The 26,052-nt window shown below is 41.3% G+C and overlaps 2 protein-coding genes across 3 annotated transcripts in view; one reads left to right on the forward strand and one right to left on the reverse strand.

Annotated features, from left to right (window-relative positions):
* The window catches only part of LOC121549931 (cyclic nucleotide-gated cation channel beta-3-like), a 37,437-nt gene extending 15,112 nt beyond the window's left edge, over positions 1 to 22,325 (forward strand). Inside the window, exons 6-18 of the mRNA XM_041861922.2 lie at positions 3,024 to 3,232; positions 3,649 to 3,699; positions 3,974 to 4,060; positions 4,356 to 4,420; positions 10,901 to 11,023; positions 11,371 to 11,512; positions 11,771 to 11,930; positions 12,161 to 12,258; positions 12,394 to 12,477; positions 16,906 to 17,024; positions 17,437 to 17,589; positions 17,755 to 17,905; positions 20,927 to 22,325. Of these exons, the coding sequence (XP_041717856.2) occupies positions 3,024 to 3,232; positions 3,649 to 3,699; positions 3,974 to 4,060; positions 4,356 to 4,420; positions 10,901 to 11,023; positions 11,371 to 11,512; positions 11,771 to 11,930; positions 12,161 to 12,258; positions 12,394 to 12,477; positions 16,906 to 17,024; positions 17,437 to 17,589; positions 17,755 to 17,905; positions 20,927 to 20,959 (1,475 nt within the window). The 3' untranslated portion in view covers positions 20,960 to 22,325. The remainder of the gene's footprint in view (positions 1 to 3,023; positions 3,233 to 3,648; positions 3,700 to 3,973; positions 4,061 to 4,355; positions 4,421 to 10,900; positions 11,024 to 11,370; positions 11,513 to 11,770; positions 11,931 to 12,160; positions 12,259 to 12,393; positions 12,478 to 16,905; positions 17,025 to 17,436; positions 17,590 to 17,754; positions 17,906 to 20,926) is intronic.
* A 548-nt stretch (positions 22,326 to 22,873) lies between these two features.
* Positions 22,874 to 26,052, reverse strand: part of cpne3 (copine III) — a 31,796-nt gene continuing 28,617 nt past the window's right edge. Inside the window, exons 12-16 of one of the 2 annotated variants that reach the window (XM_041861924.2) lie at positions 25,922 to 25,973; positions 25,694 to 25,827; positions 25,066 to 25,302; positions 24,497 to 24,666; positions 24,021 to 24,112 (exon numbers count right to left, since the gene is read on the reverse strand). In XM_041861924.2, coding sequence (XP_041717858.1) covers positions 24,529 to 24,666; positions 25,066 to 25,302; positions 25,694 to 25,827; positions 25,922 to 25,973 — 561 coding nt within the window. In that variant the 3' untranslated portion in view covers positions 24,021 to 24,112; positions 24,497 to 24,528. Of the gene's footprint in view, positions 24,113 to 24,496; positions 24,667 to 25,065; positions 25,303 to 25,693; positions 25,828 to 25,921; positions 25,974 to 26,052 lie in introns of both variants that reach the window. The other variant, XM_041861923.2, reaches the window with a different exon arrangement.

Below are 26,052 nucleotides of genomic sequence, written 5' to 3' on the forward strand. Positions count from 1 at the left end.
CATCCAGTGGACGCAATTGGAACAGCAGTTTATTTTATTGAAAAATTGCAGCGCATTTTTATACTTAACAATTTTTATTTATTTATTTATTTATTTATTTATTTTTTCAATCATCTCGCGGGCCGGATTAAACCCGTTTGCGGGCCGGACGTTTGACACCCCTGCTTTACTCAGTAATTTGTTGAAGCACCTTTGGCAGCGATTACAGCATCGACTCTTCTTGGGTATGACGCTACAAGCTCGGCACATCTGTATTTGGGGATTTTCTCCCATTCTTCTCTGCAGATCCTCTCAAGCTCTGTCAGGTTGGATAGGGAACAGCTATTTTCAGGTCTCTCCAGAGATGTTCGATTGGGTTTGTCCGGGTTCTGGCTGGGCCACTCAAGGACATTGAGACTTGTCCTGAAGCCACTTCTGCGTGGTCTTGGCTGTGTGCTTAGGGTTGTTGTCCTGTTGGAAGGTGTACCTTTGCCCCAGTCTGAGGTCCTCAGCGCTTTGGAGCAGGTTTTTATCAAGGATCTCTCTGTACTTTGCTCCGTTCATCTTTCCCTCGATCCTGACTAGTCTCCCAGTCCCTGCCACTGAAAAACATCCGCACAGCATGATGCTGCCACCACCATGCTTCACCGTAGGGATGGTGCCAGGTTTCCTCCAGACGTGACGCTTGGTATTCAGGCCAAAGAGTTCAATTATGGTTTCATCAGACCGGAGAATCTTGTTTCTCATGGTCTGAGAGTCCTTTAGGTGCCTTTTGGCTAACTCCAAGCTGGCTGTCATGTGCCTTCTACTGAGGACTGGCTTCTGTCTGGCCACTCTACCATAAATGCCTGTTTGGTGGAGTGCTGCAGAGATGGTTGTCTTCTGGAAGGTTCTCCCATCGCCACAGAGGAACTCTGGAGCTCTGTCAGAGTGACCAACAGGTTCTTGGTCACCTCCCTGACCAAGGCCCTTCTCCCCCGATTGCTCAGTTTGGCTGGGCGGCCAGCTCTAGGAAGAGTCTTGGTGGTTCCAAACTTCTTCCATTTAAGAATGATAGAGGCCACTGTGTTCTTGGGGACCTTCAATGCTGCAGACATTTTTTGGTACCCCTTCCCCAGATCTGTGCCTCGACACAATCTTGTCTCGGAGCAATACGGACAATTCCTTCGACCTCGTGGCTTGGTTTTTGCTCTGACATGCATTGTCAACTGTGGGAGCTTATATAGACAGGTATGTGCCTTTCCAAATCATGTCTAATCAAATGAATTTACCACAGGTGGACGCCAAGCAAGTTGTAGAAACATCTCAAGGATGGCGCAGCGGTCTAAGGCACTGCATCTCAGTGCTTGAGGCGTCACTACAGACTCCCTGGTTTGATTCCAGGCTGTATCACAACCGGCCGTGATTGGGAGTCCCATAGGGCGGCGCACAATTGGCCCAGCGTCGTCTGGGTTTGGCCGGTGTAGGCCGTAATTGTAAATAAGAATTTGTTCTTAACTGACTTGCCTCGTTAAATAAAGGTAAGATAAATAAAAATAAAAAAATCTGTGGAAACAGCTCAATTTCGAATCGCATAGCAAAGGGTCTGAATAGTTATGTAAATAACGAATTTCATTTGGAAAACATTTGGAAAAAGTGAAGGGGTCTGAATACTTTCTGAATGCACTGTTGAGTTCACATGTTAACATCACCTTTTCACCGTTGCAGTTTCACATGGGAAAAACGTTCACATGGGAAAATTGAATTTCCACGTTTACAACCTTGCAGATGTTAAAATCGAACTCACATTTTTACATGTGAAAAACTTTCAGATGTGAAAATCAAAATATGACTTTGTTGAAATTTTGCATCCCCCCCATGGTGTCAAATTTATTTCACATGAGATCATGTTTTCATATGTAGTTTCATGTTATCAAATGTTGATTTCACATGTTGTCACGTTATCACATTAACGTCACACGTTATCACGGAAATGCATGTGTTTTTTCTGTAAGGGCAGCTACACACTACAGATACACACTGCACTAAAGTTACACACTACAGCTACATACTACATATACACAATACAGCTGCACACTACACTACAGCTACACACTACAGCTACACACTACAGATACACACTACCCTAGAGATACTACCCTACAGATACACACTACCCTAGAGATACTACCCTACAGATACACACTACCCTAGAGATACTACCCTACAGATACACACTACCCTAGAGATACTACCCTACAGATACACACTACCCTACAGATACTACCCTACAGATACACACTACCCTAGAGATACTACCCTACAGATACACACTACCCTAGAGATACTACCCTACAGATACACACTACCCTAGAGATACTACCCTACAGATACACACTACCCTAGAGATACTACCCTACAGATACACACTACCCTAGAGATACTACCCTACAGATACACACTACCCTAGAGATACACACTACCCTAGAGATACTACCCTACAGATACACACTACCCTAGAGATACTACCCTACAGATACACACTACCCTAGAGATACACACTACCCTAGAGATACTACCCTACAGATACACACTACCCTACAGATACACACTACCCTAGAGATACACACTACCCTAGAGATACTACCCTACAGATACACACTACCCTACAGATACACACTACCCTAGAGATACTACCCTACAGATAACCACTACCCTAGAGATACTACCCTACAGATACACACTACCCTAGAGATACACACTACCCTAGAGATACTACCCTACAGATACACACTACCCTACAGATACACACTACCCTAGAGATACACACTACCCTAGAGATACTACCCTACAGATACACACTACCCTACAGATACACACTACCCTAGAGATACTACCCTACAGATAACCACTACCCTAGAGATACTACCCTACAGATACAAACTACCCTAGAGATACTACCCTACAGATACACACCACACTACAAGAGGAGGTATGGACTACACAGTGCATTTCAGCTTCTTTCACATTGATTCATTCATTTTTCTCTCTCTCTCTCTCTCTAGATCGCAAGTATATTGCTTGGATAACACTTGTAAGTTTGGCGTTCAACTACAACATTTGGTTTACACCGGTTCGTTTGGTCTTTCCCATCCATACTCCAGCGTCCATTCCTTTCTGGATAATTGCTGACATTCTTGCTGACAGTGTCAATGTCATAGATATCATCCTCTGGCAGCCACGACTGCAGTTTGTGAAAGGAGGAGACATTATTGTAAGTCATTCTAAATATCACTAGAGAGAGATGAAGGACTTGATATTGTGTGTGTGTGTGTTTCAGTGGAGGCTGCTGAGGGGAGGACGGCTCTTAATAATGGCTGGAATGGAGTACAATGTATGGAATGGAGTGACTGGAATGGTAACAAACACATGAAAACCATGTTTTTGATACCATTCAATTTATTCCATTCCAGCCATTATTATGAGCCGTTCTCAGCAGCCTCCACTGGTGTGTTTGTATGTGTTTGTATGTGTTTCTGCGTGTGTGTTCGTACATGCAAGTGTGTGTATGTTCAAGTGTGCATGCATATGTTTTGTATGCACTTCTAACATATATTATATTATTAGGCAACAACTCCAGCGTAATGTAGAGAAACATACAGGTTAATAAGACTTCATGTTATATTTCAGAAAGACCGGACTATGACGAAGCCACATTATCGAGAGATTTCGAGGTTTAATGTAAGCTCTTATTTCATCATTTATCTCACTTTCATCTTGTGTACACCTATAAACCTTGTTGATGGTATTCCCTCAGCGTATATTATAGTATACAGAGAAACACACAGTGCAACATTGTTCATTCCACTTCGAGGCATAATTCAAGTAACATATCACACATATTGATGTAGAAATATCAAGACCATGTACTGTACTGTAGATAGATATGTTGTGCTTGTTTCATGATGAGTATATTATTTCCACTAAACGTTGTATTTTCTTTCTGTTGGGGCAGTTGGATATGATCAGCATCATCCCATTCGATTTGCTAGGTATCCCGTTTGGATTCTCTGCTTTATACAGACTCAACCGTCTACTGAGGGTAGACACTGCAGTTATCTTCTTTACCACCAAACATGATATGTTTTGTTCTTCATCTTCTATTAAATTGCTATAGATTACATTAGACTAGAGGGTGGCATTAGGACATTAGATAGTGTTTGGGGAACAACATGCATGCACACCTATGAAGCTTCGACGTATGCTGTCTCTCAGTATTAAAAAAGAATGATGGATTACATTACATTGATAATACATCTGATAATAGATACAATTTGTTTATTTTGTTCTCTCATGACATTTGCTGTACCAATATTTTTCTGGCTTTCGTTTCGCAGATTGATATGTTTTTCGAGTTCAGCGATCGGCTTGAGAGTATCATGGCCAAGGCTTACATCTGGAGGTACACCCATCAAACAAATACAGTCAAATTCAAAATTGTTGGCACCCTTGATAAAGATGAGCAAAAATACTGTATAAAATAAATAATGCAAATACTGAGCTATATTGTATGCAAAAAAAGGGAAATGTATATTATTTTATACTAATACAATTGCTCAGGGGAAAATATTTTATTGAACCTTGCAAGGATAACAGCACTTAGCCTTTTTCTATAATGTTTTATGAGATTGGAGAACACATTGGGAAAGATCTTAGACCATTCCATACAGAATATTTACAGATCCTTGATATCCTTCGGTCTGCGCTTATGGACTGTCCTTTTCAATTCAAACCACAGGTTTTCAATGGGGTTCAATTCCGGAGACTGAGATGGCCATTACAAAATGTTGATTATGTGGTCAATTAACCATTGTGTGTATTTTGATGTGTGCTTGGGGTCATTATCTTGCTGGAAGATCCACTTGTGGCCAAGTTTCAGCCTCCTGGCAGAGACAACCATGTTTTTGGCTAAAATGTCCTGGTACTTTGTAGAGTTCATGATGCCGTTGACCTTAACAAGGGCCCCAGTACCAGTAGAAGCAAAACAGCCCCATACCATCAATGACCCAACACCATGTTTACAGTAAGTATGAGGTTATTTTCTGCATATGCATCCTTCTTTTGAAGCCAAACCCTCCATTGGTGTGCGTGACCAAAGAGCTCTATTTTAATCTCACCTGACCATAGCAACCGGTTATATAGCACCTGCCTTGCAAAAGTATTCATCCCCCTTGGCGTTTTTCCTATTTTGTTTCATTACAACCTGTAATTTAAATCGATTTGTATTTGTATTTCATGTAATGGACATTCACAAAATTGTCCAAAAATAACTTGTTTCAAAAAATTATTAAAAATAAATAACGGAAAAGTGGTGCGTGCATATGTATTCACCCCCTTTGCTATGAAGCCCCTAAATAAGATCTGGTGCAACCAATTACCTTCAGAAGTCACATAATTAGTTAAATAAAGTCCACCTGTGTGCAATTTAAGTGTCACATGATCTCTGTATATATACCTATTCTGAAAGGCCCCAGAGTCTGCAACACCACTAAGTAAGGGGCACCACCAAGCAAGCGGCACCATGAAGACCAAGGAGCTCTCCAAACAGGTCAGGGACAAAGTTGTGGAGAAGTGCAGATCAGGGTTATAAAAAAATATCAGAAACTTTGAACATCCCACGCAGCACTATTAAATACATTATAAAAAATGGAAAGAATATGGCACCACAACAAACCTGCCAAGACAGGGCCGCCCACCAAAACTCACGGACCAGGCAAGGAGGGCATTAATCAGAGGCAACAAAGAGACCAAAAATAACCCTGAAGGAGCTGCAAAGCACCACAGGACCACTTTAAGCCGTACACTCCACAGAGCTGGGCTTTACGGAAGAGTGGCCAGAAAAAAGCCATTGCTTAAAGAAAAAAAATAAGCAAACGTTTGGTGTTCGCCAAAAGGCATGTGGGAAACTCCCCAAACATATGGAAGAAGGTACTCTGGTCAGATGAATAGTTATGCATGCTCAAGTTCTGTTTTTTTGTCTTATTTCTTGTTTCACAAAAACAAATATTTTGCATCTTCAAAGTGGTAGGCATGTTGTGTAAATCAAATGATACAAACCCCCCAAAAATCCATTTTAATTCCCGGTTGTAAGGCAACAAAATAGGAAAAATGCCAAGGGGGTGAATACTTTCACAAGCCACTGTAGTTCCAATCTAAGTGCCAATGGTGTTTAGAAAACTCCAGGTGTTTACATTTGTTGGTTGCTCTCAGTAAAGGCTTTTTCATGGCAACCCTTCCAAATAGCCTATTGGTATGGAGGTGGTGTCTAATTGTAGATTTGGAGACTTGGTGACCCAAGATGCGACCAAGTTCTGTAATTCTCCAACTCTTTTCCTTGGACTTTTCTTTGCCTCCCGAACCATCTTCCTCACTGTGAGTGGGGAGAAGATACACTTGGGTCTTCTACCGGGCAAGTTTACCACTGTTCCAGTAGTTTTAAACTTGTTAATTGTTGCCATAGTAGTGGTACATGGTATATTTCATTTTCAGTCGTTTTTTTGTACCCATTTGCCTGATTATTGAAAGTCAACAACTAGTTGTCCTTTCATTTGTGTGAGTTCTTTGCCCGTGGTGATGGATGACAAATTGATTTTACATGCGCATTAACTCGTTTTTATACTCCAGTGAAACAGAAATCCATGAAAGGCCACAATACAATTCCTTAAATTTAGATTAATAAAAAAATGTGAATGTTAATGCAGATTACATTTCGTTTGATTTTATTATAAGAATCGTTAAGGGTGCCAATCCTTTTGACACTTATCTTTTTTTGTTTTTTGTGACCAACTTTTTATTCCGTTTTGTTATGTTATTTTTCAGAGGGAGGTTACAGGTACAAAAACAATCAAATAAATGCATACAAAGATAACCCAAACCCATTCCCCCAATCAGTCCCCATCCACCCGCCTGCATCTTCCTCCCTCCCCACCACCTCGCTTCCCACCCCGCTTACCTGATTTAGGGGACACAGTGAACAGTAGGGAGTTCCGGCCAATTTCATCATAAAATGTTTCCTTGGTGTTAAATACAGTGTCGTGACGTGACTTACTTTAACGTATGACTGTTATTTATCGAATCACCTAACTATGTTTAATTGTCACTTGATTAAATTAAGTAACAATTCATTCATTAAGAATTTTGGGCACCACAGAAGTTGTTTAACGGTCTAGTGCATTATCTTCTTCTTCACCTTGTGTAGAGGTTGAGAGTTTCAGAGTTTCTCCATTTTAAACGTGTGGACTAATGTCTCACGTTTTCTTGGCTTCCTGGTCTGGTAGAAATTCAACCATTTGCAACGTTTAGCGCTTCACGATTCACGTCTGCTGGTCTAAAGGTTGATTTGTTTTTCAAGGCTTTTTATGCCCTCTGGGTAAAAGATCGTGCCCTCTGGGTGATGACACGATCTCTGATGTCACTCGGAGCGTGGCTAGTCACTGCATAGTTTATGAAAAACTATTATCTCATTAGAAGACTAAAATCACATTCCTATCTTCACCAAAATACTCTCATACTTAATAATATATGTTATACAACATTTAGATGTAAACTTGATAGATAGAATATGTACACTTTCCAAAGTCATATTTTTCCATATTCTGTTCCAGTTAAAGGGTGGTTCAGATTCAGTTAGATCTGTGGACCATACTTTTTTTAATGGCTAGCTCAGAATGAGCTTTCCAAAAGTTGTTGATATATTATAGCGATCAGTCCTTTCGGGAGCCCAGATAATTTATTTTATAAATCCCATCATTGAATGTTTCGGTAGTTGCGTTTCCCAAGGGACTCCATAAGCCAACATAGCTGACCTAAATTGTAAATATATACTGACCAAAAATATAAACGCAACAAAGTGTTGGTCCCATGTTTCATGAGCTGAAGTAAAATATTCCAGAAATATTCCATATGCACAAAAAGCTTATTTCTCTCAAATGTTGTGTACAAATTTGTTTACATCACTGTTAGTAAGCATTGCTCCTTTGCCAAGATAATCCATCCACTCTACAATGTGGAGTTTTGTAACACAACACCACAGATGTCTCAAATTGAGGGAGCATGCAATTGGCATTCTGACTGCAGGAATGTCCACCAGAGCTGTTGCCAGAGAGTTGAATGTTAATTTCTCTACTATAAGCCGCCTCTAACGTCAATTTAGAGAATTTGGCAGTACATCCAACCGGCCTCACAACCGCAGACCACGTGTAACCACGCCAGCCCAGGACCTCCACATCCGGCTTCTTTACCTGTGGGATAATCTGAGACCAGCCACCCGTACAGCTGATGAAACTGAGGAGTCTGTAATAAAGCCCCTTTGTGGGGAAAAACTCATTCTGATTGGCTGGGCCTGGTTCCCCAGCCTATGCCCTCCCAAGCCCACCCATGGCTGCGCCCCTGCCCAATCATGTGAAATCCATACATTAGGGCCTAATTTATTTATTTAAATTGACTGATTTCCTTATGTGAGCTGTAACATTGAAATTGTTGCATGTTGCGTTTATACACTGCTCAAAAAAATTAAGGGAATACTAAAATAACACATCCTAGATCTGAATGAATTAAATAATCTTATTAAATACTTTTTTCTTTACATAGTTGAATGTGCTGACAACAAAATCACACAAAAATTATCAATGGAAATCAAATTTATCAACCCTTGGAGGTCTGGATTTGGAGTCACCCTCAAAATTAAAGTGGAAAACCACACTACAGGCTGATCCAACTTTGATGTAATGTCCTTAAAACAAGTCAAAATGAGGCTCAGTAGTGTGTGTGGCCTCCACGTGCCTGTATGACCTCCCTACAACGCCTGGGCATGCTCCTGATGAGGTGGCGGATGGTCTCCTGAGGGATCTCCTCCCAGACCTGGACTAAAGCATCCGCCAACTCCTGGACAGTCTGTGGTGCAACGTGGCGTTGGTGGATGGAGCGAGACATGATGTCCCAGATGTGCTCAATTGGATTCAGGTCTGGGGAACGGGCGGGCCAGTCCATAGCATCAATGCCTTCCTCTTGCAGGAACTGCTGACACACTCCAGCCACATGAGATCTAGCATTGTCTTGCATTAGGAGGAACCCAGGGCCAACCGCACCAGCATATGGTCTCACAAGGGGTCTGAGGATCTCATCTCGGTACCTAATGGCAGTCAGGCTACCTCTGGCGAGCACATGGAGGGCTGTGCGGCCCCCCAAAGAAATGCCACCCCACACCATGACTGACCCACTGCCAAACCGGTCATGCTGGAGGATGTTGCAGGCAGCAGAACGTTCTCCACGGCGTCTCCAGACTCTGTCACGTCTGTCACATGCTCAGTGTGAACCTGGTTTCATCTGTGAAGAGCACAGGTCGCCAGTGGCGAATTTGCCAATCTCGGTGTTCTCTGGCAAATGCCAAACGTCCTGCACGGTGTTGGGCTGTAAGCACAACCCCCACCTGTGGACGTCGGGCCCTCATAGCACCCTCATGGAGTCTGTTTCTGACCGTTTGAGCAGACACATGCACATTTGTGGCCTGCTGGAGGTCATTTTGCAGGGCTCTGGCAGTGCTCCTCCTGCTCCTCCTTGCACAAAGGCGGAGGTAGCAGTCCTGCTGCTGGGTTGTTGCCCTCCTACAGCCTCCTCCACATCTCCTGATGTACTGGCCTGTCTCCTGGTAGCGCCTCCATGCTCTGGACACTACGCTGACAGACACAGCAAACCTTCTTGCCACAGCTCGCGTTGATGTGCCATCCTGGATGAGCTGCACTACCTGAGCCACTTGTGTGGGTTGTAGACTCCGTCTCATGCTACCACTAGAGTGAAAGCACCGCCAGCATTCAAAAGTGACCAAAACATCAGCCAGGAAGCATAGGAACTGAGAAGTGGTCTGTGGTCACCACCTGCAAAACCAGTCCTTTATTGGGGGTGTCTTGCTAATTGCCTATAATTTCCACCTGTTGTCTATTCCATTTGCACAACAGCATGTGACATTTATTGTCAATCAGTGTTGCTTCCTAAGTGGACAGTTTGATTTCACAGAAGTGTGATTGACTTGGAGTTGCATTGTGTTGTTTAAGTGTTCCCATAATTTTTTTGAGCAGTGCATTTTTGTTCAGTATATAAAAAGGAGTTGCCCGGTAATGTGTATGTATCTTTCAAATCTTGGAATGTTCTCAAACCATTACTGTCTATGATATCGGTAAGGGTACGGATTCCACATCTGGACCATTGGGGGGATGCAAAAGGCCGCCCTCCAGATTGCAAGCCATTATTGTGAAATATTGGAGTATGGGCACGCCATTTTGATTCCCAGTTACATTGTTTTGAAATGTTGCACCAAATGGAAATTGTGTTAGCAGTAATAGGACCAAAGCGTAGTTTACATTCTTAAGGGATATATCAGTGGAGACCACCTGTTCCAGGGCAATAGGAGACACCAAATGTCTCTCTATACTCTGCCAGGGTGCAGAATAATCATTTCTAAACCAATTTAGGATGGGGAAAAATGCAAGCGCCTGGAAATACAATTTAAAGTTTGGTACGGATAGTCTTCCTCCTTGACACCAATCTTTTTTAGATGTTTATTGTATTAGTATAAAATAATAAAATGTTCCCCCAAAATTTGCTGACAATATACTGTAGTTCGGTTTGTATTATTTATTTTATACAGTATATTTTGCTCATCTTTATCAAGGGTGCGAATAATTTCAGATGTGAATTTTTTTAAATCTATAGAATGGAAGTGTCTGCTATGTGGCATACTAATGTAATGTTATACTTTAGTCTAGTTAGATGTGTGAATGATGAAGATGATGATACTGGATGAATGGAGAATGCTAGAATAGCTTTACCACACCCGCAACAGAAAACCATTATCTAAGACCTCTTCTTCTTCCCTGTGTTTGTTCAGAGTTGGTCGCACCACTGGCTACTTGCTGTTCATGCTCCATCTCAACGCCTGTTTCTACTACGTGGCATCAGTGTACCTTGGCATCGGCACCTCCAAATGGGTCTACAATGGAGAGGGAACCGCGTACGTATATTATTGTGTAGAGTATATAGGGTTTCAAAATTGCCAGGTTTTCCAGAATTCCTGGTAGGAGGATTCCAGGATTCCTGCTTATTCTCTCCTGATTTTGGGAATATTCCAACCTGGATTTCTGGTAAAACCTGGAATTATGAGGAAATTAACAGAATTTTGCATCCCGAGGAGTAAAACATTCTATACTTCCAATATAGTCTCTTGTCTCCGAGACTTCTGTTACAGTTTAACAGTTTCTCAATTTGTAGTTTTCCCTAAACCAGTGTCTCCATTGCCTTCACTGTGGATTAGGGGTGTGAGTAACCGTCTTCTTCCAAACCCCTGTATCCTTCCTACAGGTACCTGCGTTGTTATTACTTCGCTGTTCGTAGTCTGATCAACATCGGGGGTCTTCCTGAGCCAGGCTCTGTGTTTGAGATCTGTTTCCAGATGACCAACTTCTTCACTGGTGTCTTCGTGTTCTCCAGTTTGATTGGACAGGTACAGTATCACTAAAGACATGCAGAATGCACTCCAGGCAAGAGGCAGCCATCCTCTGGTAACAATTATGATTGCGGTAAATTCCATTTCAATTCAGGAAGTGACATTCCAAATCTAATTTTCCTCATTTCTTTTAAATGAGGAAATGGACTCAAATGTAATTGACTAGATTGAAATGGAATTGGCCCCAACATTGGTTTGTTGTGAGTGGTCCAGTGGTCCTGGATTGAAAGTATTTTCTTTGTTCTTCTGGTAAAGATGAGAGATGTTATCGGGGCTGCCACGCAGGGCCAGACATATTTCCGGGCCTCCATGGATGGCTGTGTGGAATACATGAACACCTTCGACATCCCCGACTTGGTGCAGAACAGAGTACGCACCTGGTACAACTACACCTGGGACGCCCAGGGCATGCTGGGTAAGCAATAAATAAGTGGTGAATAAATTAATCTTGACTCCATGCTGCCATAATCCTGCTGTAAATAATGTTAATGTCATTTTATGGCAAATCGGCAATTAACATGGTGTACATTTGCTCTGTAGTAATGTCTTGAAACAATTTTCCCCCCACAATTTTTCTTCCTCTTACTCCCCTCTCTATCTCTACCTCTTTCCCCTCCCCCCTCTCCCCTCTCCTTTCCTCTCCAGACGAGTCTGTACTGCTGGAGCAGATGCCTCTTGTAATGAGAACAGCCATTGGTGTGGACGTAAACTTTGCCACCTTCGATAAAATTGCTCTTTTTCAGGTAAATATAGGTTGAAATTAACATGATGTCATTATGACTCCTTGTGCTAACAGGCAACTAACAGCACACCTGCATCACCCTCTGAATGTTGCCTTAATGTTATCTGACTGTTTTCTCTATGTCTTTGTCCCCTAGGGCTGTGATAAGCAGATGTTGGTGGACATGTTGCTGAGGCTCAAGTCTATTATATATCTACCTGGAGACTTTGTGGTGAAGAAAGTGAGTGTATGGGACGGTCACTGTTGCATAATATAGTCAATATGTAATTTCTTTATATACACTTGGATCACAGGAGGTTGGTGGCACCTTAATTGGGGAGGACGGGCTAGTGGTAATGGCTGGAGCGGAATAGGTGGAATGGTATCAAATACATCAAACACATGGTTTCCTTGTGTTTGATGTCATTCCATTCGCTCCGTTGCAGCCATTATTATGAGCCGTCCTCCCCTCAGCAGCCTCCACTGACTTTAGTCTTTTTCAAAACAATACAGCAAAAAGCAACAGAAACAATGAAACTAAAGAATAAATAAAAGCAAACAGAAGTTGCCATCCAATAGGTACAGAATAATATATAAAGTTAGTATACAGAGTTGTGATGTTGTATTGTTAACAAGATTAGTTAATCAAGTCTTCCTGGTTTGTGAATGATATCCATTTGTCCCAGTTACTTTCGAATACAGGTTTTTGGAGTCTTAAAGCATATGTCAAGCTTTCCATATTAAAGATTTATTGGATTATACTTTGCCATTCTTAAAATGGTGGGGCTTCTATTTTATACCAGTTTCTGGTAATGGCTTTTCTACTTTTAGCTGGTATCTGTCACTGCCCATCACATTCTCTGGAACATTACCAAGGTACATTACAGTTCTAGGGACTTCATATCCTAGGACATCTTTTAACACCGAACATACATTATCCCAAAACATTGACATCTTCTGACATTCCCCAAAAACATGGGTGTGGGTGGTATCTTCATGGTCACACAGCCGCCAGCATGGCTGTTGTATACCTAGCTGTTGACCTTTGATTCTAGGAGTGATAAAAAAAACAGGTCATATTTTTCCAATAAAACTCTCCATGTTCTTGAGTTTGTAGAAGTATGTTGAGTACTGCATATATTGTCCCAGTCTTCCTCTGAGATGTCTATATTCAGTTCCTTTTCCCATTTTGCTTTAATATAAAGAGTTGAGTCTTTTCTAGAGGCTATCTGGCCATGACAGAGTAAAGAGATCGTCTTGGACATTGCCTGATTATATGCATTTCGAATCACATGGTTAGTCATATTTGGTTAGGTATTGAAGAATACATTTATCTATTTTTCAAAATAGTCCCTTAACTGTAAGTATCTGAAGAAATATATATACATATTTCTCCTTTAAATTCTGAAAACCTAAGAGTTCTCCATCCTCTACAATGGTACAAAGTGCTGTCATTCCTCTCTCTGTCCTTTCCTTATTTTTTTAATCATAGATACCTGGTTTAAATTTAGGATTAAACGCAAACCATTTCAACATTCTGATTTCCTTTTTCAGCTTGTGTTGTTTCACCATCCGAAACCAGAGGTCTAGTGGAAATGATGATATAGGGTTAAGTATTCCTGTTAATGTCCCAAATGTGTCTTTATCCCCAGCTACAGTTGAAGTCAGAAGTTTACATACACTTTAGCCAAATACATTTAAACTCAGTTTTTCACAATTTCTGACATTTAATCCTAGTAAAAATTCCCTGTCTTAGGTCAGTTATTTTAAGAATGTGAAATGTCAGAATAATAGGAGAGAGAATGATTTATTTCAGCTTTTATTTCTTTCATCACATTCCCAGTGGGTCAGAAGTTTACATACACTCAATTAGTATTTGGTAGCGTTGCCTTTAAATTGTTTAACTTGCGTCTAACGTTTCGGGTAGCCTTCCACAAGCTTCCCACAATAAGTTGGGTGAATTTTGGCCCATTCCTCCTGACAGAGCAGGTGTAACTGAGTCAGGTTTGTAGGCCTCTTTGCTCGCACACGCTTTTTCAGTTCTGCCCACAAATGTTCTATAGGATTGAGGTCAGGGCTTTGTGATGGCCACTCCAATACCTTGACTTTGTTGTCCTTAAGCCATTTTGCCACAACTTTGGAAGTATGCTTGGGCTCATTGTCCATTTGGAAGGCCCATTTGCGACCAAGCTTTAACTTCCTGACTGATGTCTTGAGATGTTGCTTCAATATATCCAAAATTTTCCTCCTCATGATGCTATCTATTTTGTGATGTGCACCAGTCCCTCCTGCAGCAAAGCACCCCCACAGCATGATGCTGCCACCCCCATGCTTCACGGTTGGGATGGTGTTCTTCGGCTTGCAACTACCCCCTTTTTCCTCCAAACATAACGATGGTCATTATGGCCAAACAGTTCTATTTTTGTTTCATCAGACCAGAGGACATGTCTCCAAAAAGTACGATCTTTGTCCCAATGTGCAGTTGCAAACCGTAGTCTGGCTTTTTGATGGCGGTTTTGGAGCAGTGGCTTCTTCCTTGCTGAGCGGCCTTTCAGGTCATGTCGATATAGGACTCGTTTTACTGTGGATATAGATACTTTTGTACCTATTTCCTCCAGCATCTTCACAAGGTCCATTGCTGTTGTTCTGGGATTGATTTGCACTTTTCGCACCAAAGTACGTTCATCTCTAGGAGACAGAACGCGTCTCCTTCCTGAGCGGTATGACGGCTGCGTGGTCCCATGGTGTTTATACTTTCGTACTATTGTTTGTACAGATGAACGTGGTACCTTCAGGCATTTGGAAATTGCTCCCAAGGATGAACCAGACTACAATTTATTTTCTGAGGTCTTGGCTGACTTCTTTTGATTTTCCCATGATGTCAAGCAAAGAGGCACTGAGTTTGAAGGTAGGCCTTGAAATACATCAACAGGTACACATCCAATTGACTCAAATTATGTCAATTAGCCTATCAGAAGCTTCTAAAGCCATGACATTTTCTGGAATTTTCCAAGCTGTTTAAAGGCAGTCAACTTCTGACCCACTGGAATTGTGATACAGTGAATTTTAAGTGAAATAATCTGTCTGTAAACAATTGTTGGAAAAATTACTTGTGTCATGCACAAAGTAGATGTCCTAACCGACTTGCCAAAACTATAGTTTGTTAACAAGAAATTTGAGGAGTGGTTGAAAAACGAGTTTTAATGACTCCAACCTAAGTGTATGTAAACTTCCGACTTCAACTGTACATACTGGATTGGGCGACCTTGAACGGCAGCCTCAATATCTTTCCATATAGCACTGTATTGCGAGTCACACCAACACACTGTTGGCCTAAATTGTGCAGCTAAGTAATATTCCCTAAGATTAGGTAGTGCCATCCCCCTTTGTCTTTAGGGAGCTGAAGAGTCGAATATCTAAATCCTTGGTTTCCTTCAAATGAACCGTGATATTAACTTGTCCCACAGATTGAATTGTTTCAGGGGTACCGCAACTGGTAGAGACTGGAATAGGTAAACCAATCTGGGGAGAATATTCATTTAACTGTCTCTATTATAGAGCTGAAATCTAAAAGGAGAAGGGACCATCTTTCTACTGTATATGTTTATGAATATTTAGGATAATTGGTTTATAATTAGTTATATATACTGAGTGTAGAAAATATTATGAACACCTACTCCTTCCATTACAGACTGACCAGTTGAACGCTATGATGCCTTATTGATGTCACTTGTTAAATCCATTTCAATCAGTGTAGATGAAGGGGAGGAAGGATTTTTAAGGGGGTGGGGGGGGTTAATGTTTTGTACACTGTGTATAGCTTTGAAATATCCTTTGTTCAGGTTTACCCCTAGATATGTAACCTTTTTGGAATTCCAGTTGAAACCAATGGGGTAGAATTAAAGGGTAAAATAAGTTTGTATCCTGAATAATAACCATATTCTTCCAGAATGTTCATTCGTTTTGAGAAGCAAGTGTTGGGGTCAGTCATGTAAACTAGCACATCATCAGCATACAAGGCAATTTTATGCTCTTTTCCTCTGATGCTAATACCTTGTAATTCATAATTTGGCTTTATCGCTTGGGCAAGGGGCTCAATATACAAGGCAAATAACTCAGGTGAGGCGCAACATCCCTGACGTGTGCCGTGTTGTAAAATTACTTTCACTTTAATGATAAATGTTTTAAAACATTGGATTGCGTCCTTTTTAAAGTCAAATCGCTTTAAAACATGATATGTCAAATTAACGCTAGCGAATGCCTTTTCTGCATCTAAACGGACTAATAGTGCTTCTGAATTTTTTTCCTTAATCTGATTGATGATATGTAGAGATCTTCTGATGTTATCTTGGGTTTGACGTCCTCTAATAAACCCAGTTTAGTCCAACTCAATTAGATCCGGCATAAAGCTTTCAAGGCCCTTGGTAATAATCGAGGTGTATAGTTTATAGTCATAATTCAAAATTGGCCTATAATTACTGATATGTTCTTTGTCTTTACCCTCTTTTGGTATGACAGTTATGATGCTTTCTTCCATGAGGGAGGGGCTTTTAAGGTCCAATGAAATGAGGATAAAAGTCTATGTAATTTCAGAACATCCTCAACACCACCCTGTGATTTTAAACTACATTTTCCAATCTCTGTTCTGTTTGATCGTTGTCTTCTATAGGGTGACATTGGTAAAGAGATGTACATCATAAAGGGTGGAGAGGTGCAGGTGGTTGGTGGACCAGATAACTCCATTGTGTTTGTGACGCTAAAGGCCGGCTGTGTGTTTGGAGAAATCAGGTATTATCATTATATCATTACACTACAATATTCCAATGTAATAATATTAAACTCCAGTAGAAGAGATTCCCACTGGGCAAAATCTGGTTGAATCAAAGTTGTTTCCACATCATTTCAACCCCCCAAATCTATGTGATTGACTTTGAATCAACGTGGAAAACTGATTAGATTTGAAAAGTCAATGTAAGGGAATTTCATATTTTTGTCACCCAACTTTTAACTTAAATCCAATGACATTATATATGTTTTCTTCATCGAATTCACATTAGTTGACAACTCAAACAAATGTAAATCAAAACCAGATGTAGAACTGATGTCTGTGCCCAGAGGGTTACTATTACAGATTAACTTCTAAGTGTGAGTGTTGGTCGAGGATCTTCAATCAGAGTTCTGAATCGGTGCTCTTCCTCAGTCTGCTACAGTCTGCCAAAGACGGCGGGAACAGAAGGACGGCTAACGTAAAAGCTCACGGCTTCGTCAACCTTTTTGTCCTGGATAAGAAAGACCTGGTTGACATCTTGGTCCACTACCCAAATTCCCAGAGAGTGCTGGCCAAGAAAGGAAGGTAAGCTCTTTGTGTGAGCTAGCTAAGGTATGAGACCTATACTAAGAATGTATAGTTAGACATGTCAGAATGAAATCAAGTTCTGTGTGTTTTTGATCAACCGCTCTACAAGATTGTGATCGTTGTGTGTCTCTTTGAGATCGTTGACTGTTGTGACTCTGAAAGGAAACTGATGAAGGCGAAGGGTCCAGCTGGTGCTAAGGCTGAGGTTGAAAAGAAGAAAGGACTGGCGCTGTTCGGACCCAAACCCCCCACTCCTAAATTGGCACGCGTCTTCGGAGGCTTTGGCAAAGGAGGCTTCTTGGAGAAACTGAAGGTATATTTCAGCTACAGTACCCTTTACATTATTATTACACACTCCTACATTACATAGTACGACAGAGCACCCGCATTACACATGGTAGACCTATAAAACCCACTGACAACAAGCTACGTCTCTTCTACTTTTGCATATTTTTGATACCGAATGTTATCAGATCTTCAACTATAACATAATATTAGATAAAGGGAACCTGAGTGAACAAATAAACTCAACAATGACATACTTATTTCATAAACAAAGTTATGCAACACCCAATGCCCCTGTGTGAAAAAGTAATTGCCCCCTTACACTAACTAGTTGTGCCACCTTTAGCTGCAATGACTCCAACCATACGCTTCCTGCAGTTGTTGATCAGTCTGTCACGTAGTTGTGGAGGAATTCTGACCCACTCTTCCATGTAGAATTGCTTTAACTCAGCGACATGTGGGTTTTCAAGCATGAACTGCTCGTTTCAAGTCCTGCCACAACATCTCAATTGGGATTAGGTCTGGACTTTGACTAGGGCATTCCAAAACGTCAATTATTTTATTAATTTTTTGCCATTTTCATGTAGAATTGATTGTGTGTTTTGGATAATTGTCTTGCTGCATGACCCAGCTGCGCTTAATCTTCAGCTCACAGACTGATGGCCTGACATTCTCCTGTAGAATTCTCTGATACAGAGCAGAATTCATGGTTCCTTCTTTTAAGGCAAGTTGTCCAGGTCCTGAGGCAGCAAAGCATCCCCAAACCATCACACCACCACCACGCTTGACCGTTGGTATAAGGTTCTTACTGTGGAATGCAGTGTTTGGTTTTCGCCAGGCATAATGGGCCCCATCAGTCTTTGAGCTGAAGCGCAGCTGCGTCATGCAGCAAGACAATGATCCAAAACACACAATCAAGTTTACATGAAAATGGCTAAAAACACACATTTTAAAGTCGAAGTCCAGACCTAATCCCAATTGAGATGTTGTGGCAGGACTTGAAACGAGCAGTTCATACTTGAAACCCCACAAATGTCGCTGAGTTAAAGCTGTTCTGCATGCAACAGTGGGCCAAAACTCCTCCACAGCAATGTGATAGACTGATCAACAACTACAGGAAGCATTTGGTTGCAGTGATTGCAGCAAAAGGTGGCACAACCATTTTGAGTGTAAGGGGGCAATTACTTTTTCACACAGGGGAATTGGGTGAAGCCTAACTTTGTTAATGAAATAAAATAGGTATCCAGTTTCTTGTTATTTGTAAACTCTGGTTCCCTTTAATATAAGGTTTTGGTTGAAGATCTGATAACATCCAGTGCAAAAATAGAGAAAATCAGAAAGGGGACAAATACTTTTTCATGGCACTGTAGATTCTATCTGGCTTAGGTTATAAACCTTTAGATCTCACACAGTATTTGATTTATAAGGATAAAGGCTACCTACAGTCGCGGTCAAAAGTTTTGAGAATGACACAAATATAAATTTTCACAATCTGCTGCCTCAGTTTTTATGATGTCAATTTGCATATACTCCAGAATGTTATGAAGAGTGATCAGATGAATTGCGAAGTCCCTCTTTGCCATGAAAATGAACTTAATCCCCCAAAAACATTTCCACTGCATTTCAGCCCTGCCACAAAAGGACCAGCTGACATCATGTCACTGATTCTCTCGTTAACACAGGTGAGAGTGTTGACGAGGACAAGGCTGGAGATCACTCTGTCATGCTGATTGAGTTAGAATAACAGACTGGAAGCTTTAAAAAGGAGGGTGGTGCTTGAAATCATTGTTCTTCCTCTGTTAACCATGGTTACCTGCAAGGAAACACGTGCCGTCATCATTGCTTTGCACAAAAAGGGCTTCACAGGGAAGGATATTGCTGCTAGTAAGATTGCACCTAAATCAACCATTTATCGGATCATCAAGAACTTCAAGGAGAAAGGTTCAATTGTTGTGAAGAAGGCTTCAGGGCGCCCAAGAAAGTCCAGCAAGCGCCAGGACCGTCTCCTAAAGTTGATTCAGCTGCGGGATCGGGGCACCACCAGTGCAGAGCTTGCTCAGGAATGGCAGCAGGCAGGTGTGAGTGCATCTGCACACACAGTGAGGCAAAGACTTTTGGAGGATGGCCTGGTGTCAAGAAGGGCAGCGAGGAAGCCACTTCTCTCCAGGAAAAACATCAGGGACAGACTGACATTCTGCAAAAGGTACAGGGTTTGGACTGCTGAGGACTGGGGTAAAGTCATTTTCTCTGATGAATCCCCTTTCCGATTGTTTGGGGCATCCGGAAAAAAGCTTATCCGGAGAAGACAAGGTGAGCGCTACCATCAGTCCTTTGTCATGCCAACAGTAAAGCATCCTGAGACCATTCATGTGTGGGGTTGCTTCTCAGCCAAGGGAGTGGGCTCACTCACAATTTTGCCTAAGAACACAGCCATGAATAAAGAATGGTACCAACACATCTTCCGAGAGCAATTTCTCCCAACCATCCAAGAACAGTTTGGTGACGACCAATGCCTTTTCCAGCATGATGGAGCACCTCGCCTTAAGGCAAAAGTGATAACTAAGTGGCTCGGGGAACAAAACATCGACATTTTGGGTCCATGGCCAGGAAACTCCCCAGACCTTAATCCCATTGAGAACTTGTGGTCAATCCTCAAGAGGCGGGTGGACAAACAAAAACCCACAAATTCTGACAAACTCCAAGCATTGATTATGCAAGAATGGGCTGCCATCAGTCAGGATGTGGCCCAGAAATTAATTGACAGCATGCCAGGGCGGATTGCAGAGGTCTTGAAAAAGAAGGGTCAACACTGCAAATATTGACTCTTTGCATAAACTTAATGTAATTGTCAATAAAAGCCTTTGACACTTATGGAATGCTTGTAATTATACTTCAGTATACCATAGTAACATCTGACAAAAATATCTAAAAACACTGTAGCAGCAAACTTTGTGAAGACCAATACTTGTGTCATTCTCAAAACTTTTGACCACGACTGTACAGTAGAAATATATATGACTGAGGTTAATGTTTTCTTCTTTCTTTCCAGGCTGCACAAGTGAAGGAGCAGCAGGGGAAGTAAAAGAGGAGAGGGTGAGACATCTGATCCATTACTGGGATCCGCCATCTTTGTTTATATTCCTCTACTGCACCGGGGTGTATTCATTAGTGCACACCGTAGCAAAAATGTTTAGCAGCTTATTATAATTATGTTTATTTATTATGTTTCGATTGATCTTGGAACCCAGAAACACATTTTGAGTGCGTTGTTGACAATTGATTATGCTTTGATTAGTCAGTGAGGGGTTCTGATCTCTGTGCTGCTAGCCAATATGATGGAGAATACCGGTATGTTAAACTTTGTACACTGTAAATAGTACTTAATTTTACATAAAACTATTAAAATATTTACTACAACTGCAGTGTCTTGCTATCTTTTTCATTTCATTTTTCAGTTAAGGAGCCCAATTATAATCTTTTTTACCACTAATTGGTCTTTTGACCAATCACATCAGATATTTTTTAGAGCTGATCTGATTGGTCAAAATACCAATTTATGGAAAAAAATTAACAGAATTGGGCTGCCTGTGTAAACACAGCCTTAGCATCCTATGGAATCAATATAACATAAAAAAACAAGCTGAAGAAGCAAACAGTTTTTTTCCCCATAAGAAGAATGAGAAACATTGTGGTAGATAAGCAATAATGTTTACTTCTGATCATCATACAATATTAAGAATATGCTTGATTCCTTTGGGGAAAAAACAGCTATAAATGGCCAAGGCACACATACTTAAGCAATAAGGCCCGGGGGGTGTGGTATATAGCCAATATACCACAGCTAAGGGCTGTTCTTATGCATGACGCAACTGGTTACCAAACTAATTAGAACAATAAAAAGTACTTTTTTGTCATACCCATGGTATACGGACGGTCTGATATACCACTGCTTTTAGCCAATCAGCATTCAGGGCTTGAACCACCCAGTTTATAAAATAATACAGGACATTGACATAACATGGAAGAGCAGAAAGAACAATTTGATTGTGTTACTTACTATAGTAATATCTATAATATAAGGCCCTCCATTTTTATGAACCCATAAACTGTACACAATTATGAATGACAAAATAACTAATCCAGTTGAAGTTGTACTTCCAGTTTAGGTCATATTAAACCTGATCAATTATCAATGGGGAAGGAGAGGTTAAATCAAGTAAATTGTTTATCAATATTACCTATATAACAGAAATGTAAAACAATATATACTCTAAGCTAAAGCTGACATTTATATAATTAATATGGTCATAATTGAATTCAATTATTTGTATTTATGCTCAAATGGATTAGGAACTCTGCTAGCTAGTCCATAAAGTGGCTCTTCAAGCATAATTGGCACAAGAGGAAGAAAAACAAGAGTGCTCTATAGCAACTCAATACACAAACATCAAGTAATCATCATTATTCTGGAGTGGAACGATTAATACACTATGAATGCCATTCACTCATAAAAGCTGCATTCACAACACAATATCCAATTTGCTAAACCGTCAGTTTAAATACCATTCCTTAAAAAGAAGCATGAATTTAGCCTGTTTGAATAAACAAAATGTATATCCAAACCATTAATTTGAGGACTGGACAATTACTGTAGATATAGTGCTACTCACAGCTTGATAACTAAGAATCTATACTGAGAATTAAACTTAGTAGTATACAGGAATATATAAAAATGTGCCAAACTACAACTATAAAAAAATCTATAAATTTATAACAAAACATCTGACGAAGCAAGGTTTATACTGAAATAGGGCGGCAGGTAGCCTAGCAGTTAAGAGCGTTGGGCCAGTAACTAAGGTTACTGGTTTGAATCCCAAGCTGACTAGGTGAAAAATCTGTCGATGTGCCCTTGAGCAAGGCACTTAACCATAATTGCTCCTGTAAATTGCTCTGGATAAGAGTGTCTGCTAAAAATGACAAAAAGGCAAAAATAAAATGCCAAACAGTATAAAATAGGAGCAACTAAGAAGCATTAGGCTACTTAAAAAAAGATATAGTGCCTAGTGAGTCTACACGCCCCTTCTACAGTTGTCACATTTTGCTACCTTAAAATGACATATTTTAAAGTGATTTCATTCTGATCTACACAGCCTGCTCCACATTTTGAAATTGAAGAAGTAAAGAAAATTGTCTAAATTAATTTTAAAAAATAAACAAAAGATGTCTTGATTGTGTATGTCTTTACACCCCAGAGTTAATACTTGGTGGAAGCACCTTTGGCGGCAATTAAAGTAGTGATGGGGCAACAATTGATACAGTTTCATGTCGCAATATTATTTTGGACAATATTATAAATCGATACTTTGACAAGTATTGATTTTGGAAAAAAATATAATACCTTTTTTTTGGCCAGCTAGCATTAAATTGGCTGTACCTGCGCCAAAACTCTTGTATTTTTCATCAAATAGCATGTTCTCCATCTTCTTTTTAAATAGTAAGCTAACACTTTTCTTTCCATGACTGATCAAAAAAAAACTTTTTTTTAATGCCTTCTCTTCAGCAGACATATAGTGAGCAACATGTAGAATCGTAATCCATATTGTAGCAAAAAATACAAATGTAATCCCTTTTTAGATTTAGTTTTAAGGCAGCAAAATGTGACAACTGTGCAAGAGGATGTGTAGACTTTCACTAGGCACTGTGCATATGAGTATATGTACACATGCTGTGGGCTTGGCCTATTGACGGAGATTGGGAACAAGCCAGACTGGACCAATGTGTGGTTGGTTGCTGTAAGTACACATGCAGTGTTTTGTTTTAACTTGGAGAAGTTCCCCCTACAAAACTTCCACCCTGCTCAATTCAACCTGACGCATGCTAGTTAGTAATGGCTAGAGATTTGTTAACCGGTCATGATCCCTTTGACACAATGATAGATAGCAGAGAGTGCTTATGGTAGCTACTGAGATGAGCGACTGTCTACTCATCCTGACAGTGTACTTTGTCTTCTGTGAGGTGGGGATAGGTTGGAGTGCTGGGTACTGGGGTTGGTTGTTGGTTCCTCTCCTGGGCACTAGGAGGTGAGGGTGGGCCTGTCTGCGGTAGCTGCTGGTGTAGGGACGGAGGCAGGGGGAGCGTCAGTGTTGGGAGGACTCAGCTTGTTCATGTTGAAGTAGGTGACCACCTGACCAGGGACTTCAGCCAACACAGACTGGGCCAGAGCCTCTTTAGGAGACTGGAGAGAAAAGAGAGGATAATGGAGAAAGTTAAGAGACAATAACGAAGGAAAATGCAGAGGAAGGGATAACGCTTAAATACCAGGCTGACAATACAGGGGTGAGCAGAACAATGCATTGAATGGGACTACTTTCATTCATTCAAGTCCCTCAAGACCATGAACTTGTATTTTTATTTTCATACAAAATAAACCGTTAAGTCGATTTCTATCACAAATGACAACAATAGGACTGGGTGGGCCCTGCAAGCAGCCATGCACTACGATTATTCTAAGCTAGTTACTAGCTAGGACAGGCGTACCATGCAAGGAAGCACACAGACAGGGGTTGGGTTGAAGAAGCCAATGGGGAGTAGCTGAAGCGTTTGGGGTATGTATCCCTACATTTCTACGAAGTACTGGGCTGAGGCTGGGACTCATAAGGCTGAGGCTGACGGGGCTGAGGGCTGGGACTCAGGGTCATGGGGAGGCTTCAGTTTGTGTACACTGAAGTAGGACACCACTTGTCCAGGCAACTCTGCCAGTACGCTTTGAGCAAGAGCTTCCCTGGGTGCCTGAAACAAGATGAGAGGGTACAGTAACAATGCTGGGTGGGAGAAGCTCTAAGGGTTGGGGGGATGGTTGAAGTGATGCAGATATAAGCAATTGAGGATCTATGATGATAGGAAAGGAGATGCTTTTGATCATTTGAGGTGGTTAAACCCATGCTGGGTGGCATCCTTAGTTAAATCAGGCAGTTAGTCAGTACACAGGAGACAGATTACACCAGACTACAATCACAGACCTAGAATGAGTAGAACAGGCTTCCCATTCAAGTCAATGACGCCATAATTGCGGACATCCTTTTCTATGGTATCAACACCTCAGTCATCCTATAAACAATGTTGTAGAAACATATGGATACTATCATCGAAGCCTTTCCAGAGAGCAGGGCAGCATGACTATCTACTCACGTTCTGGAACTGTCTGAAGGGGACGAACTGGACGATGTCCCGCGCAGCCGTCTCTCCCGTTGGCGCCCTGAGCCGCCCGTCGTCACCGTCCAGGAACTCCATGGCGGTGAAGTCGGCCCCGCCCACACCGATGATGATAATGGACATGGGCAGACGGGAGGCGTTAACGATGGCAGAGCGTGTCTGGTCCAGATCCGTGATCACACCGTCCGTTATGATCAGGAGGACAAAGTATTGCTTGGAGGAGGAGGGAGGAGAAGCGGATGAGGAGTATAAATTAGGCTATTTGAGGATGGAATCCTAAGCAATCTGCCTACATGTTGTTTGAAGTACAGTAGACCAACATAGCTACCGTAGTAGGTCAAAGCTGTGTGCTGGAAAACCTTACAGTACATACAGAGCCAGTACAGTATGTAGCATAGCTACTCACAGAGCCAGTACAGTATGTAGCATAGCTACTCACAGAGGCAGTACAGTATGTAGCATAGCTACTCACAGAGGCAGTACAGTATGTAGCATAGCTACTCACAGAGGCAGTACAGTATGTAGCATAGCTACTCACAGAGGCAGTACAGTATGTAGCATAGCTACTCACAGAGGCAGTACAGTATGTAGCATAGCTACTCACAGAGGCAGTTTTCTGCTGGGTAGCCTGCAGAGCGGAGCGGGCTACATGGTTGATGATGGGAGAGAAGTTAGTGGGACCGTAGAGCTTCACCTGGGGAAGACACACTCTGTAGGCCTCCACTATACCCTCGATGCCTGTAGACGCACACACAAACTGTGAAAAACTCCCAAACCATATATTAATTACCATGTTATAACGGTTTCCTTCAAAAACTGTCTGCACACATACCTGCACAGAATGGATTTGCAGGGTTGAAACTGAGAGGGAACTCATGAGAAACCTGTAAAACACAATACATCCAGAAAATTCAAATTAGAATTTCTGCTAGAAATAATACTTGTAGACCCAAATGGGTCCCG

The sequence above is a fragment of the Coregonus clupeaformis genome, chromosome 34 (genome assembly GCF_020615455.1).
Source record: "Coregonus clupeaformis isolate EN_2021a chromosome 34, ASM2061545v1, whole genome shotgun sequence".
Classification (NCBI taxonomy): Eukaryota; Metazoa; Chordata; class Actinopteri; order Salmoniformes; family Salmonidae; genus Coregonus; species Coregonus clupeaformis.